At 44.6% G+C, this 17,061-nt stretch overlaps 1 protein-coding gene and 1 pseudogene across 1 annotated transcript; one reads left to right on the top strand and one right to left on the bottom strand.

Annotated features, from left to right (window-relative positions):
• Positions 1 to 692: 692 nt before the first annotated feature.
• On the bottom strand, positions 693 to 2,642 carry LOC112880662 (HMG1/2-like protein). Its single transcript, XM_025945396.1, has 8 exons — positions 2,577 to 2,642; positions 2,430 to 2,475; positions 2,222 to 2,299; positions 2,076 to 2,133; positions 1,929 to 1,973; positions 1,289 to 1,369; positions 1,125 to 1,193; positions 693 to 1,012 (listed from the first exon to the last, which is right to left on the bottom strand). Exons 2-8 carry the CDS (start codon positions 2,465 to 2,467, stop codon positions 1,001 to 1,003), a joined length of 381 nt encoding a protein of 126 aa, XP_025801181.1. The 5' UTR covers positions 2,468 to 2,475; positions 2,577 to 2,642; the 3' UTR covers positions 693 to 1,000.
• A 2,191-nt stretch (positions 2,643 to 4,833) lies between these two features.
• LOC112881189 lies at positions 4,834 to 14,067 on the top strand (annotated as a pseudogene).
• The last annotated feature ends 2,994 nt before the right edge of the window (positions 14,068 to 17,061 follow it).

Below are 17,061 nucleotides of genomic sequence, written 5' to 3'. Positions count from 1 at the left end.
AATTTTATAATTAAAATTTATTTAATATCATTAAATAATAAGATTCTTTTTAATATGATATACTAAGGTTTAGCTCTCCCAACCAAACATCCTTTTAACTTTTACCCAAAAGGCCAAACTGCAGAATTTCTTCCGTAGCCAATCAGAATGATGCAGACTCCAACTTCAACAAATCAGATCAGAATGTGTCACGTTCATCTCAGGTCATTCCAACTATCCTAGGCTGTTTGGTTCCTCCGAACTGAATTTTAATCCATCACATCAAATGTTTAATATCAATTAGAAGTATTAACTATAATCTAATTATAAAATTTATTATATAAATAGAGGCTAATTTACAAGATGGTGATAAAATTGTGCTATAGTAAATAAATATATGCTAATAATAGATTAATTAATAGTCTCTATTTTACCATTAGTTCATGTTTAGTCTTTAACTAGTATCAAATATCCTATTTTACAATTAGCTCACGTTTAATCTTTAACATCCGATGTGAACTAGATTAAAAATTACTCTGAATCCAAATACCCCTATTATTCAGACCAGATAACCAATCGACTGATGCCTGCAAAACATTCACTTAGACAACCAAATTTTCACGATCGCACATCACAGCAAAGAGCAGCCCAGAGGCCAGAATCACTATCATCGAACAGTAAACAACAAGCAGAGATGCGAACAAGAGACAGAATTCAGTTCAGCAAATTAACTCATCTATTGAGATCTGGGATGTAAAACAGGAACAGATGCTTGGGGTAAGTACAGACTGCAGGCTGAATCCAACAACGGTCAAGTGCCGAAGAAGCGAACACACTACCACTAAACTGCTTCACTTCAGGGACAACACTTGCAACTACCAACTCGAGAGTGGACAGCTACTACTGCTACATCTAGAGAGACAGCACCCAGAGGCTAAGGAGCAGCAATGCCCAGTTAGGAAGACGACGAAGACTTCCCTACTACTGACTGCGACGACTTGGCGGGTGAGAGCTGGACGCATCACTCGTCACCCTGCAAAACAAGTTTCAGACGACAGATCTGTGAGGTTGTGATGCAGAGAGGAAGTGAAAAAAGCAGCAGAATGTACACCAGGAAGAGAGCAAGGGGGCGGCTCTGCTCTCACCTCCTCATCCTCGTCGTTCACCTCGGACTTGGATTTGTCAGAGTCACCGGAAGCTGTAGGGCCTCCAGTCTGCAAAGCAGATGCCAATGGACACACATCACTTCCATGTACAATAGAGACCCTGCAGGCAATGTCAGGCGATGTGAGTGGAGAGTGGAGTATACCGGCTTGTTATTGTAGGCGTCCATCTTCTTGTTGTACTCAGCTTTGAGCTTCTCGGCCTTGGACACGAAGGGAGCTTTCTCCTGCATGTTAGCAGTCACATTGCAACGTCAAAGAGGACAGAAATGTACTCCATCTTAGCTCTAAATTCAAACATAAATAGTCATATCCGATATATACTGCAGCAGGGAATCGCAGTAACTGAATGTACAAGTTCGTCAATGAAAAACTCTTTTGAACGAACAGATTTCGACACGGGATTGAACATGCCGTGTCTAATTCATTCTCTTGAACCTAACAGTAATCCATCAAAGCAGAATATAACTAGACATCAGCAGCTCCATAGATCTAAGACTAAGACTGGAGCAAGCTCCACAACTTAACCACCAGTTAAGATTACTAATAACAAGTCATGAGTGGAATTTGAACTGGCAACCGTCTATTGGGGCATGTCCCTCAAAACTTGAACTCGACGAACACAGAAATTTCGCAGATCTAACATTTCAGCAATAACCACAGATATATGCACAACGCAAGGGCCACCAACCAAGACGAAATTTGAACAGGCATTCAAACGACCAAAGAGCACAACGAAACAAACTAGACAGTTCGAACGGCTGAAAGGGGAGAAAGCAAACTCACAGCTTCGGACAGGGACTTCCACTTGTCACCACCAGCCTTGCCAATCTGCGAGTCACAAAGCCAAAAGCATCAGAAACGATAATATCGCAAACAAGCCACGTAAACATTCGAATCGAATGACGAATTCGCGGAGGAAACAACGCTTACCACGGAGACTTGCTTGACATTGGGGTGCTTCTCCTTGTAGTCCTTCCTGAAATCCTCCCTGCAGAAACCATCGCACCAGTCGATCAGAACGAAACCAAAACAACACGGGGGAAAAATCACAAAAGCCCCATGAATCTAGCACTCACATGAAGACGAAGAAGGCACTCGGAGGCCTTTTGGGCTTGTTCGGGTCCTTGTCGGCCTTGGACTTCCTCACGGAGAGCCTGCACCACCACCAACAAACAACAGCAAAGGAAACCCCGTCAGAACCCCAAGCAAAACGAACCGAAACCACCACCAAAACAGTAAAACACCACGAGAATGGGGAAAGGAGTCGGCGCCATCGGATCGTACCTGGAGTCGGCGCCGCTGGACCTCGCCCTCGACTTCATCTCCGAACCTGGCACACCAAATACAAAAAAACCAAAAGACCTCAGCGACAACCCACACCAACAGCCTCGAATTCGCAACGATTTGATCTCGATTTCGAACTCGCAGTACCTTCCGGGCGGTTCGGGACGTGGGTTTGCGTGTTTGCTCGTGCGCCGCGTGACGAGTGCCTGTGGGCGTTGCGTGATGCAAAGTGGAGGGGAAAGGGGGGCGGCCTTTAAAGGCGGGGGCGGTGAGCGTTTGCGCGGGATCTGAAAATTTTCCGCCACGTCACCGATCCGGGGGCTCGCCTCCCATTGGCCGCACGGCGCGCCGCTGGCTACCGTTTCCCCGCTACGAGTACGTGAACTCTGGCTAGCCTGCGGGTGCTGCTTCGATGGATTCTGGATAGTTGGGGGTCCCTGGGCCTACCCGTCAGTGACTATGTGGGTGCGGTTCGGGTTATTTTCCGCTGAAGGCGGGAGTTTTCACGGTGTGCTTCTTCCGCCCGCCCTGTGCTTCTTGGAGGGTCAGTTCGGGCATTCCGCAATCTCGCGAAAGTGGTCGAAGATTTCGGGCCCACGTGTCATCCGAGGTGGGGAAGATGCATTTAATGCTTGGTGGTTGTTTCCATATGTACTCACGACGGGCCCACGTGTCAGTGTATATTACGCGTGAGCGTACCTGCTTTTCTAATGGGCCTAACCGTGGACCGTATACGGGCCGCATAACTGACGAATTAACTTGGGTTGGGTCATTACGGCCCATGGGCCTGGCCCTACGGAATGTGCATAAAAGTCTCCATTCCAACCGTAAACAATAGCAAATTGTTTTCGCATATCATAGTTATAATGATGTTATCCTAATACACGGTTACGACATGGAGCCCAGAAATGTCAAATACTCAAATTCAACGAACTATGTACTGCAGTAAACTATTCTCAGTCCAGTAGATAACTCCCAGATTGCTGCGTGCAGAGAAAGAAAGCCTCGAGTCAAGGAGCTCAATGTCCTGGCGAGGATGTTCTGAGAGAGCTGCAGAAGAAGACGAAGACATGACGTGCTTGCCAGCTTGCACCGTCGTCTTACTCACCTTCCTCTTGCTGCCATTGGGCGCGTCCGATGACCAGCTTGTCGTTGGCAAGACGCTCTTTCCCGGCGATGTCATCGTCTCGGACCCCGGCTCCTTCTCCCCCTCCAACTCAACCCCTGCAAAGCTGTACCTGGGGATTTGGTACGACGGCATCCCCGACCTCACCGTCGTGTGGGTGGCTAACCAGGAAACCCCGATCAGCGTCGCCGGCCGTCGTTCCTCATCTGCGCCGACGTTTGCACTGACCAATACCTCCAACCTCGTCTTGTCCGACGCCGGCAGTCGCGTTGTTTGGGCGACCAACGTGATCGCTGGCACGACTTGATCGTCCTCGGCGTCCGGCACGGTCGCCACGCTCACGAGAGCCGGCAACCTCGTCCTCCGGTCGCCGAACGGCGCCGCGGCGGTGTGGCAGAGCTTTGGGCCACGCATAGGGCAGAAGAAACCTACGATCATGTTCCGGCCCAGTATACCGCACGGCCATGCGGCCCGCCTCCTTCCTGCTTTTGCCTGGGCTAAAACTGCCTGTGTTGGCACACGGCCCACCTTCTTCCTGCTTTTTTTACCAAAATTGTCAATTGTGCTTTTTTAACTAATGCGTGTTTGATCTAAGTGCTAATATAAACTTTAGCACTAGTTTTTCTTTTCTAAACAGACATACGAATAGGATAGACTAAATTTTAATTAAGACTTAAAAATTTTAGCAAATATATGAGTGCTAGGTACTAAAGTTTAGCACTTAACTTTAGCCAATTAAACAGGCTCTAAGTATGAACCTAGGGACTAATGAACCGAGGTAAGGCAATCAAAATCCTAAATAAAAAACTACAGCCTGGGTTAAAGTTGAGTGCTAAACTTTAGCACCTACTGGTACTCGTACCTTTATTAAAGTCTTTTAGTTTTTATTAAAATCTTTTAGTTTCATCTAAAGTTTAGCCTATCCATTAACACTTCTGTTTGGATAAACTAGTGCTACAGTGATAAAGTTTAGTACTTAGATTCAACGGGGCCTATATCTGAAAGAAAAAAAAAGCTTCTTCGATGCTGACATACCCCTCTCCTTTGGACTGAAGCAACATATGATTGCCATTACCTGTCTCCATCTCTGTAACTTAGACTTCCGTGATTATATATTGGTTAATTTCGTATAAATAAAATCAAACGGGGTTTCATCTCCCTGTTCGTCAAGAGTACAGGTTGCTTCCATTCCAAGGCACAAGCAACTCCTCATCAAGTAAGATCATCAGTCGTGCAGCTGATCCCTGCCCAACAAGCTACTACAAGGTTATCAGCAGATACTTTCAGAATTCGACTCATCGATGGATCGCTCAGCTATCACCTATGCCACCGTCCTCCTTGTCCTGCTGCCGCAGGGTGCATCCGACGACCGGCTAGTCCTCGGCAAGCCGCTCCTTCCGGGCACCACCATAGTTTCCGACGGCGGCGGCTTCGCCTTGGGCTTCTTCTCCCCAACCAGCTCCGCTCCGGCCAAGCTGTATCTTGGCGTATGGTACACCGACATCCCCAGGCTCACCGCCGTGTGGGTCGCCAACCGGGAAGCCCCGGCCACAAACGGCACGACCTCTGCACCAACGCTGTCCCTGACCGACACCTCCAACCTCGTCCTGTCGGACGCCGAGGGCCGTGTCCTCTGGACGACCAACGTCGCCACCGGTGACTCGAGCTCCTCGCCGGCAGCCACCGGCCTCGCCGCAGTGCTCCTGAACACCGGCAACCTCGTCATCCGGTCCCCAAACGGCACCGCCTTGTGGCAGAGCTTCGAGCACCCGGCCGACACGTTCCTCCCCGGCATGCATGAGGATCCGGGTCAGGTACAGGTCCCGCGACGGCGAGCGCCTGGTGTCCTGGAGAGGCCCCGACGACCCCTCGCCGGGGAGCTTCACCTACGGCATGGACCCAGACACGTTCCTGCAGGCCTTCATCTGGAACGGGACGCGTCAGGTGGCTCGCACCGCCCCGTGGACGGGCTACCTGACCATCAGCGGCCAGCTCCGGGTGAACGCAGGCGTCGTCATCTACATGGCGGTCGTCGACACCGAGGAAGAGATGTACATTACCTACAGACTCTCCGACGGCGCCGCGCCCACCAGGTTCGTGTTGACATACTCCGGCGAGTACCAGCTCCAGAGCTGGGAACCGTCGGAGTGGGCCATCGTCGGCAATTGGCCCGCCGACGAGTGCGACCTCTACGGCCACTGTGGTCCGTATGGTTACTGCGACGGCACGGCGACCGTCCCGACGTGCAAGTGCCTCGATGGTTTCGAGCCGGCGATCCCGGAGGACTGGAGCAGCGGCAGGTTCGCTCATGGGTGCCGGCGAAAGGAGGCTCTGCGGTGCGGCGACGACGGTTTCGTCGCCTTGCCGGGGATAAAACCGCCGGACAAGTTCGTGCTCGTGGGGAACCGGACCTCGGAGGAATGTGCCATGGAGTGCACCAAGAACTGCTCGTGCGTGGCCTACGCCTATGCCAACTTGAGCAGCAGCGGCAGCGGCACGAAGGACGGGACGAGGTGCTTGGTGTGGGCCGGGGAGCTGATTGACACAGAGAAGGTGACTGATGTGGCTGGCACTGGCAGTGACACGCTGTACCTCCGGATCGCAGGCTTGGATGCTGGTGTGCTATTGATCTCATCTCCTCTATCTACATCAAATAAACTTTGATCCGTTGTTTGTCTTGTGATATATTCGTGCACCTCACTCACTTCCCTGAAATGACTTTGCACAGGAACTAGGCCAAAGACCAGCAGCGCTGTAAAGATTGTGCTTCCTGCAGTTTTGTTAAGCGGCATTCTGATACTCGCAGGCGCTTCCCTTGCATGGTTCAAGTTCAAAGGTACCGGCACTACTTCACTTCACTACACTTCTACATGTACTCATCAGAGGGAAATTGGTTTTTGCACTGCTGAATTCTCTCATTATCCTCACATGAGAAGAAACGTTCTTGACATTTTGGAAGCAGGTAAAAAACAAAAAGGGGAAAACACAATACGATATAGTCCTTGGAAAGCTGAATATGCTGGAGCACTCTGGAGAAGCAAATCCTACGATACTGGAGGCTTTGAATTTCCAGTTGCAAGCTTCCAAGATATCGCAGCTGTGACAAATAATTTCCACGAATCATTCATGATAGGACAAGGAGGTTTTGGCAAAGTTTAACTCATCCACACATCTCTCGTGCCTGATTACTCGAGCCTAGCTAATCCATTTACCATTTCTGTTTCAAGGCAAAGTTAGATGGTCGAGAAGTTGCCATCAAAAGGCTCAGTAGGGACTCCGAGCAAGGAATAGCGGAATTCAGAAATGAAGTTATTCTGATCGCCAAACTGCAGCACAGGAATTTGGTTCGATTTATCAGTTGCTGCATAGAGGGCGACGAAAAGTTACTGATCTTTGAGTACATGCCTAACAAAAGCTTAGATGCTCTACTGTTCAGTATGATTTCCTCATAGAACATTACAGTTCCAAGATTTAACACAACAAGTTGGTCATTGCTCATGGGAAATGCCGCCTTTGCCCTTTATTTGTAGGCAGTACAAGAAAAATAGAGCTAGATTGGCCAACACGGTTCAACATCATCAAAGGGGTTGCTAAAGGGCTTCTATACCTCCATCAAGATTCAAGACTGAAGATAATACACGGAGATCTGAAAGCAAGCAATGTGTTGCTGGATGAAGAGATGAAACCCAAGATCGCAGACTTCGGTATAGCAAGAATGTTCAGTGATAACCAACAAAGTGGAAACACAAAGCGAGTTGCTGGGACATAGTGAGTAATATTTTCCCCCGTGTAATTCCTACAAAGGTAAACCTGATAAATCAAAGAAAAATAACACTTCCTGGTACAATACCAACAGTGGATACATGGCTCCTGAATATGCCCTGAGAGGCATATTTTTCTGACAAGTCTGATGCGTACAGCTTTGGTGTGCTGACTTTGGAGGTTGTGAGTGGTGTGAAGATAAGCTCCACTGATCGCATAATGGAATATGAAAATCTTATAGTCTATGTGAGTATAAGTTTTTTATGACTTTGAAAGGAGTAGACTTCAATGTTTTATAAGTTCCACAACCTCAGTTTATTAATTTTATTTATCCAGGCATGGAACTTATGGAAGGAAGGGCATGCAAAAGATTTGGTAGACTCGAGTATTGCAGAGAGTTGCATACCAGATGAAGCTTTGCTTTGCATCCACATAGGGCTCCAGTGTGTGCAGGACAACCCCAACGACAGGCCACTGATGTCATCTGTCGTGTTCATCTTGGAGAATGGAAGCACCTCACTTCCCGCCCCGAATAGACCTATGTATTTTGCGCATACTAATAGTAAAGTAGAGCAGAGAAGAGGCAATACTCAAAACTCAAAGAACAGTGTGACTTTTAGTTCTAGAGGGCAGATAGGCCCTTTTTTTTGTTTCAAGATGTGATAACCATCTTACTATTACTAATTGAATAATTAAAGGTTCTTTTTTAAGCCTCTACGTGAAGCCACCGAGAATCCTAAGTGAACACTCTACAAAAAATAGAGAAATTCTAGAAATTCTCACAAAAATCAGAAACATCCGGGCCATCAACCCGATAACTCTAATCTTAATAGTCATTGGATCTGTTATCTTTTCTAATAAATTACCATCTCTGCTATTATAAGAATAGACTAAAGTAACCCCCTAAATATGTATCTAGATTACCAACCTCTGCTATTATTAAAAAAATTTAAAGTAACCCCCTAATCTATGTGTAAATTACCTACCTATGCCCTTACAAAAATAATGCAAATAACCCTCTAAATTTGCATATAAATTACCCAATTATGTCATTATTAAAAGTTAAAGTAATCCCTAAATCTGAACCTAAATTATATAATTATAACAAAATATTAAAGTGCACCAATAAAAAATTCTAAATTACTATATCTATCATTATTAATATATTATTTATGTTATTGTTTATATAATAATATTACCCACGATATATGTCACCATGTATTCATGTACAATGGAAGAGATAAGAATACCAATTTACAAATAAATGGTTCAATTAAATAATATTAAACACATATAGAGGTGTGATGCAAAATAAAATCTATTGCAACTAGATAATGATAAATATATATTTTAGAGTATGTGTTAGAATACTTAATAGATAAAAGAGGGCGTGAGATAGATAATTATAATTATTAGCTATAAGTTTTATTTTTATATTAATTTTATTTAGCCCGTGCGGGAGCACGGGTTGATAGGCTAGTTCTTTGAATGAATACTCAGAAACTAAAAATGAAAAATAGATGGTTTGTAAGGTAAGTTATTTTTCCCAGGTGCTGGGGGAGGAACGCTGTGCAGAACGCACGCAGTAATTAGAACTGACGGCGTGGCCAATCGTTTAGATCACCTCATTCCTTATAGTTTCTATCACTAGTGTGGCTGACAGAGGCGACAATGGCATCCTAACTACCTCGTGGTCTGACCATGAACTGATGGACACACCTGGAATAATGTCAACCAGTATGAGTCTGAAACTACCTTATTTTGTTCATTTCAATCTGAGATCAACCGCGTCAAAGTTTAAACGATCTGTGATCGGCTCATAGCTGCTTGTAGATCAAGTCTCATGTCAGCAACTCGTAACAATAAAAGTTTAAAGAAGATGCCCTGGACTGGCTAGTCGATCGATCCCTGCCCAACAGCTTGTGTTGGTGCATTCTTCTCAGAATTCGGCTCACCGATGGGTTGGCCAGCTCTCAGGTACGCCACTGTCCTTCTCCTTCTCCTCCTGCTGCCGCCGCCATGAGCACCCGAGGACCTTCTCCTTCACCAAGATTCAAGACTGAAGATAATATACAGATCTGAAAGCAAGCAATGTTTTGCTGGATGAAGAACTGAGACCCAAGATCTCAGACTTTGGTATGGCAAGGATGGTTAGTGATAACCAACAAAATGCAAACACAAAGAGAGTTGTCGGAACATAGTAATATTTTTTTCCCTGAAATTACCATACAGGCAAACCTAATAAATCAAAGAAAAATAACTCTTCCTGGTACAATACTAACAGTGGCTACATGACGCCTGAATATGCCCTCAGAGGCATATTTTCTGTGAAGTCCGATGCGTACAGCTTTGGTGTTCTGACTTTGGAGATTGTAAGTGGTGTGAAGATAAGCTCCAGTGACCAGATAATGGAATCTGAAAGCCTAATAGTCTATGTGAGTATAAGCGGTTTCTGAATTTGAAAGGAGTAGACCTCAATGCTTCATATGTTCCGCAACCTCAGTTATTAGTCTGATTTATTCAGGCTTGGAATCTATGGAAGGAAGGGCAGGCAAAGGATTTTGGTAGACTCAAGCATTGCAGATAGCTGCATAATAGATGAAGCTTTGCTTTGCATCCACACAGGACTCCTGTGTGTGCAGGACAACACGACAGGCCATTGATGTCATCTGTTGTGTTCATTTTGGAGAATGGAGGCACTCCACTTACCGCCTCGAGTAAACCTGTATATTTTGCGCATACTAATAGTAAAGTAGAACAGAGAAGAGACAATACTCAAATCTCAAAGAACAGTTTGACTCTTTCAGTTCTAGAGGGCATGTAGATATTTTTTTTTTGGTTTCCAGATATGGTAACCTTTCTTTGAAGGAACACTAATGGAGTAATATTGATGCAAAATTAATGGTTAGCAAGGTAAATTATTTTTGCAGCTCCATTTTTCACAGCTCTTCTGTTCTGTAACGAAATTATATATAGGTTGACAAGATAAGATTGATATTACTAGATTCATTATGAAAAATACTAATATATTTTTTTATAAAAAATACTTACATAATGTATATAACCCTTTACTTTAAAACAATATATTTTTATAGATATTGCTAGTTAAAGTTTAACAGTGAAACTCAGAACAAACCTAGATGAGCTTATCTTTGTGGTCAGAAAAGTACTAAACCTGAGACATGTGAGAAATAAAAAACATAGGAAACTGATTGTTATTGATCATATTCATATGGTGTACCAACCACTTCAGTCGTCAAAAGTCGAACAATCAATCATTTCTAGTTTCTGTACGCATCATATGCATTAGTATATGTGCTTCTTGGCTTTTCTGTCAATGGCAGCATCGATAAATGATAATCTCATACTAACCACCGCACAGTCCGCGTGGACTGCTCAAATGTCAAACACAAGATGAGGTTGAATTGGTAAATTAAATCTGGCCTAAACTTTCAAATTTTTGCATTATTTTACCTACTGCTTCCGTAGTCGAGCCCATTCAAAGCTTCCCGGATGCATTGGTCATGATTGCTGTCAGGCTAAAGAGGAAAAACAAAAACACTTAGACATCAATGCTGAAGCAAAATCTTCAGTCTTACGAACTATTATTACACATCCTTTTCAGAAATCGCCTCGCCGTTCTGAAAGGAGAAGACCTTGATCTGATGGATTGGTCGGCAATCAGGTATGCCGCTGTTCTCCTCCTCCTGTTGGTGAAGCCGTGTGCATCCGACGACCGCCTCGTCCCCGGCAAACCGCTGTTCCCTAGTGCCACCATCGTGTCCGACAGCGGCAGCTTCGCCCTGGGCTTCTTCTCCCTGACCAACTCCACTCCGGCCAAACTGTACCTCGGCATATGGTACAACGACGTTCCAAGGCTCACCGTCGTGTGGGTCGCCAACAGAGAGACCCCCATCACAAACAGCACCTCCCCTCCGCCAGCGCTGTCCCTGACCAACAGCTCCGACCTCGCCTTGTCCGATGCCAGCGGCCGGGTTCTTTGGACGACGAACGTCACCGGTGTCTCGCCATCGCCGACGGCGGCCGCCGGCCTCGCCGCGGTGCTTCTGGACACCGGCAACCTCGTCGTCCGGTCTCCGAACGGCACTACCTTGTGGCAGAGCTTCGAGCACCCGACCGACACGTTCCTCCCCGGGATGAAGATCTGGATCAAGTACAAGTACAACAGGGAGCGCCGTGGCGAGCGGATCGTGTCGTGGAAGGGCCCCGACGACCCCTCGCCGGGAAGCTTCGCCTACGGCGCGGACCTGGTCACGTTCCTCCAGGTGTTCGTATGGAACGGGACGCGCCCGATGCTGCGCAGCGCCCCCTGGACGGGCTTCATGGTGGACGGCCAGTACCAGGCCAACTCCAGCGCCTACATCTACGTGGCCATCGTCAACACCGAGGAGGACACCTACATATCCTACAGCCTCTCCGACGGCGCCGCCCACACCAGGTATGTGCTGACCTACTCCGGCGAGTACCAGCTCCAGAGCTGGAACGGCAGCTCGTCGGCGTGGGCGGTTCTCGGCAAATGGCCGACCTGGGAGTGCAACCGCTACGGCCACTGCGGCCCGTACGGCTACTGCGACAGCACCATGGCTGCTCCGACGTGCAGGTGCCTCGACGGCTTCGAGCCTTCCAACTCCGACGAGTGGAGCAGCGGCAGGTTCTCGCGAGGGTGCCGGCGGAAGGAGGCGCTGCGGTGCGGCGACGGCTTCTTGGCGTTGCCGGGGATGAAGTCGCCGGACAAGTTCGTGCTCGTCCAGAACAGAACCGCCGGCGAGTGCACGGCGGAGTGCGCCAGGAACTGTTCGTGTGTCGCCTACGCTTATGCTGACCTGAGCAGCAGAGGAACGAAGGGGGGCGTGACGAGGTGCTTGGTTTGGGCCGGCGAGCTGATTGACACGGAGAAGATGGGTGATATGGCTGGCGGTGAGACGCTGTACCTCCGGTCTGCAGGTTTGGATGATACTGGTGTGCCAACGACTTCATCTCTTGTGTCTTTCTATCGAGTAAACTTTGAATTCTTCGCTAAAATTTTCAGGCTTGTATGCATAAGTCGTTGCACTGACCTTGCACAGGTAGCAGAAGCAGAGCAAAGACCAATGCAATGAAGATTGTGCTGCCTACTGTGTTAGTAAGTAGCATTGCGATACTTGCGGGAATTATCCTTGCATGCTTCAAGTTGCAAGGTACCAACTCTGCTTCTTCTTTTTATATGTCTATGAGGTACTCTGGAACAGAATGGGTGATAAATTTTTGGGAGCAGCTAGGAAAAGAAATAGGGAAGATCACAAGAAGCTTGGGTTAATTCTGGGTGGTACTAATACATCTGATGGACTTGGGGAAGAAAACACCGCCCAAGATTTTGAATTCCCTTTTGTCAGATTTGAGGATATTGTGGCTGCGACAGACAATTTCTCGGAAGCATGTAAGATTGGACAGGGAGGTTTTGGCAAAGTTTATAAGGTTATTTCTTCACTCAGCACAGGCTTCTGCTTGATTCAATCCAGTAATTATTTTTGAGTTGCTTGTATGCCATTTTTCTTTTTTACATTTCTGAAGGCCATGTTAAATGGTAAGGAAGTTGCTATCAAAAGGATGAGCAAGGACTCTGAGCAAGGAACCAAGGAATTCAGGAATGAAGTTGTCCTAATTGCCAGATTGCAACATAGAAATTTGGTTCGACTTTTTGGTTGCAGTGTTCAGGGTGATGAAAAGACGTTGATTTATGAGTATTTGCCTAATAAAAGCTTAGACGCCACCCTTTTTGGTACATTCAAGTAACAACTTAATACAAGCTCTTAAAAATATCTCAAAATGACATCTCATAAACATATTGCTTTCATTCGAACCATCATGCAGATAATTCAAGGAAAATGTTGTTAGATTGGCCGATACGATTTAATATAATCAAAGGAGTCGCGAGAGGACTTCTCTATCTCCACCAAGATTCGAGACTGACCATAATTCATAGAGATCTCAAAGCCGCTAATGTTTTACTGGATGGAGAGATGAGACCCAAGATAGCAGATTTTGGCATGGCAAGGATCTTCAATGACAACCAGACGAAGGCAAATACACGTCGTGTTGTTGGAACATAGTGAGTGCTTATTTCATAAAGGCATGATTGGCATCTGACTACATTTGACTTCCCTGTGATAATTTGTGCAAGTGAATGGTTGAACAGTGGCTATATGGCTCCTGAGTATGCAATGGAAGGCATCTTCTCTATTAAGTCTGATGTATACAGCTTTGGTGTGCTCCTCGTGGAGATCGTAACTGGTGTAAGAAGAAGCTCAATTGATGATATAATGGGTTTTCCAAATCTTATGATCTATGTGAGTACCTGTGAAGTTATAACTCAAGATCAAAGTTAGAGGATTTGAAACTTTTGGAGATACCACAATCAAAATGATTGTTCTTGTTTTTATTTTTCAGGCATGGAATATGTGGAAGGAAGGGAAGACAGGATATCTGGCAGATTCATCTATTATGGATACTTGTTTGCCAGATGAAATTTTGCTTTGTATTCAAGTAGCACTCCTGTGTGTTCAAGAAAACCCAGATGATAGGCCACATATGTCATATGTTGTGCTCTCGCTGGAGAATAGAAGCACCGCACTTCCGAAGCCAAACCAGCCTGCATACTTTGCACAAAGGAGCACTGAGATCGAGCAAATAAGATATAATACTTACAATTCCGTGAACACTCTTACTCTTACAAACATAGAAGCACGGTAAAAATAAAAATCCTTTAGTTTTATCAAGATTTGTGCAAAAATACCCTTACTCTGGAGACCGGAAGCACTACACTGCCAACACCGAATAAACTTGGGCACTATGGACAGGGGACTAGTGATACGGAGCAAAATTGTAAGGAACATGATTCTATTAGACTATGATTGTGATTTTGGTGATTGTGTGAATACAGTTAATAGGATTAACGAGTTTGTTAACGAGTTTGTAAGCTCTGTAGAATTTCTAGGTCCCATGGATAGTGTCCAATCCATATACAAGATGGTCTAAATCGCTGTCAAAATGGTCCAAATAATAGTTGAGATGACTTGAACAAGGTTTAGCATGAAACATGCGTCGGTTAAACCGACGGCATCGTATTTGAACCGAGCGGTGCACTGGACTGTGCAATGTCAATCAAGTGCAGAAGAACTTAGTACCACCGGTTGAACCAACGCTATAAGTATAAAGGCGTCGGTGCAATGAGGAGATAGCATAGCAATCAAGTGAAGAAATAACAGAGGTACCAAACTAATGGTGCAAAAGAAGGCGTCCGTGCAAGTGTGCTAGGGTTACTCAGTACGTATGTTTTGGTTCTAGAAGTTTCTCAAGCAAAGTTTTCAGCATCGGTTGAACCGGTGTAAGACGTTGGTGCAATGACGTTAGCAAAAGCAGGCAGTCAGAGCTTAACGGCTAGTATGCAACTTCAGAGTGACCAGTTAAACCGACGTATGTGACCGGTTTAACCGACGCTTTATGATTTTCTGGGTAAAAGCATGTAACGGCAAGAAGAGTATCTCTAGCTCGTATATGGGCTCACTGTGTCATTTGAGACCACTGGAGTTCGTGAGAAGCAACAAGACTCCAAAGAAGTTCTCTAAGCCACCCAAGTGAATATTGATCAAATCCTTAGGTTTAACATAAGCTTTGTGAATGTGTAGCGCTAGGCTAGCTCTAGAGAAAGTGTGAGAGTAATGTGTTGTGATCTTGTGCTGGTTCTTTAGTGGACCTCAAGCTTGTACCTCGGTGTGCCGGCCCCTTGGAGTCTTGGTGACTCGCTGGCAAGTTTTTGACCGTCCGAATTTGTGTGGAGCAGCGACGACGTCTTTGTGCGTGGGACATGGAGACCCACTTCTTCATGGAGAAGCCCCTTAGTGGAGACGACATCGAGATGACTGGGTACTTGGCGAGAGCCTCGGTGGCTAAGCCTTAGTGGTGAGTTAAGAAGATTCTCGGAAGAGACTTGGTGACTAGGAAGCAATACTATTAGTGAGCGCTTCAATAACGTAGACTAGGGATGGCTTTATGCCTATCGATACCACAGAATAAATCCGCGTATCAAGAGTTTGCTTCCCCTCATCCTTTTTTAAGTTTCCGCATTTCATACTTGCAATCTTGTATGCCTTTACGGTGTATTATCCACCTGGTAGAATTGGCTATAGGTTGCAAAATACTTTGGAACGAGGTTTTGTCACTAAAAGAAGCCTAGTTGCATATCTAGATAAGTGCATATCTAGATAGTATATTCTAGTTTATGTTCCGTGCAAACTAGTTGAGCCATATATTAATTAAAGTTTTAAGAAAGGCCTAATTCACCCGTGATACGAGCACCAATTTCTTTTAAAAATAAGAGGTAAAGTTTTTCAATTCAGTGAATTCTCTTACTCTCACAAACATAAAGGGAAGATGATTTCTGGAACGATAATCACTGTGTTCTCATTTCCTTGCTAATATTTTTCTATTTCATCATACTGTTCTTCTTCTTCTTATAAACAATATCATCGTTGTGTGCTCATTTCCTTGCTAATTTTTCTGTTTCATCTTTTTCTTTGTGAGAAGTCACTGTGAGCTATGATGATACTATTTGTTTCCTAACATAATAAAGAAAAAACTCAAATAAATAAACTTTGACTAAAAGGAGATGTCTTGCCATTTAGTATTAAAAGGAGATCAACTTTCCTATAAAATAGAAATATTTGATCCCACCAACTTCCAAAAAATTAAAGATGATTTGTTTACCTTCTCACTCATCAACTAATAAATAAAATAAATTACTCGAAGGCTTCTCATTCTCACTTTCTCAACCTTGCAACAGAAATTTGTGTCATGGTTGGTAGAATCTCGATTCCATCATAAGATTTTATGACCTTACCTTTGGATTGTCAGACTAGATTTTACACATATAGTCAACAGAACTAGCAAGGTCACTTGCGCAAATAGCGCGGGTAGCTAGTTTTTTCATTACATATATAATTTTACTTTTACTTAAAAATATGCAAATAATATTTTCAAATGGTGTCAACATAATTATTTTTCCAGATGACCTAAACTGAGGAATTATCTGTGTTATTTCTTATCTGTCATATTTTATCAAGTACTTTCTCTAAAATACTATGTAGTATTTTTATAATATGAATTCATGAGAAAAGGTAATATCTTATATACAAACATGTTTTTTATATTTCTTCTAACGCCTCATGTTTATATTATATGGAATACTTTTTTGATAAGAATATAATTTTTAAATTTTTTAACTGGCGATACACCTTTTTTCTCAAGTGTTTTCATCACTTTGCATGCAGAATTGTTCTCACGCTTTTAGAGAAGACCTAGATCAGTAGTTCAACGTATAAAGTAGAAATAAATAATCTTCTTTCTTTTCTTTATTCTCCAATCTTCGGTACCTAAAGCTCATGCATGCATACTCCATAATGTCTTATGATTGATGCACTATTTTTTCAACACTTTCTAAGAACTGGGTCTACATTCTACTGTTGTAGCTGGTAAGGTATAATGTTATTCTTTGTGCTTGTCGCCTCTCTTCTATGTTCCTTGATATCAGACAGTGCCTTGTTTTTTTCTCTTTTCAAACACTTCATGCAGATTTCTATAAATAGGCATGGATTTCAAACATTGGCTTTCATATTTCTTTGTTCTAGATCACACCAGCGTTACACGTAACTACATCATCTATCGTTCCTTCTCTCCTAATTTTTTTAG

The sequence above is a fragment of the Panicum hallii genome, chromosome 2, assembly GCF_002211085.1.
Source record: "Panicum hallii strain FIL2 chromosome 2, PHallii_v3.1, whole genome shotgun sequence".
NCBI classification, from domain to species: domain Eukaryota; kingdom Viridiplantae; phylum Streptophyta; class Magnoliopsida; order Poales; family Poaceae; genus Panicum; species Panicum hallii.
This window is presented reverse-complemented; position numbering and strand designations above follow the sequence as displayed.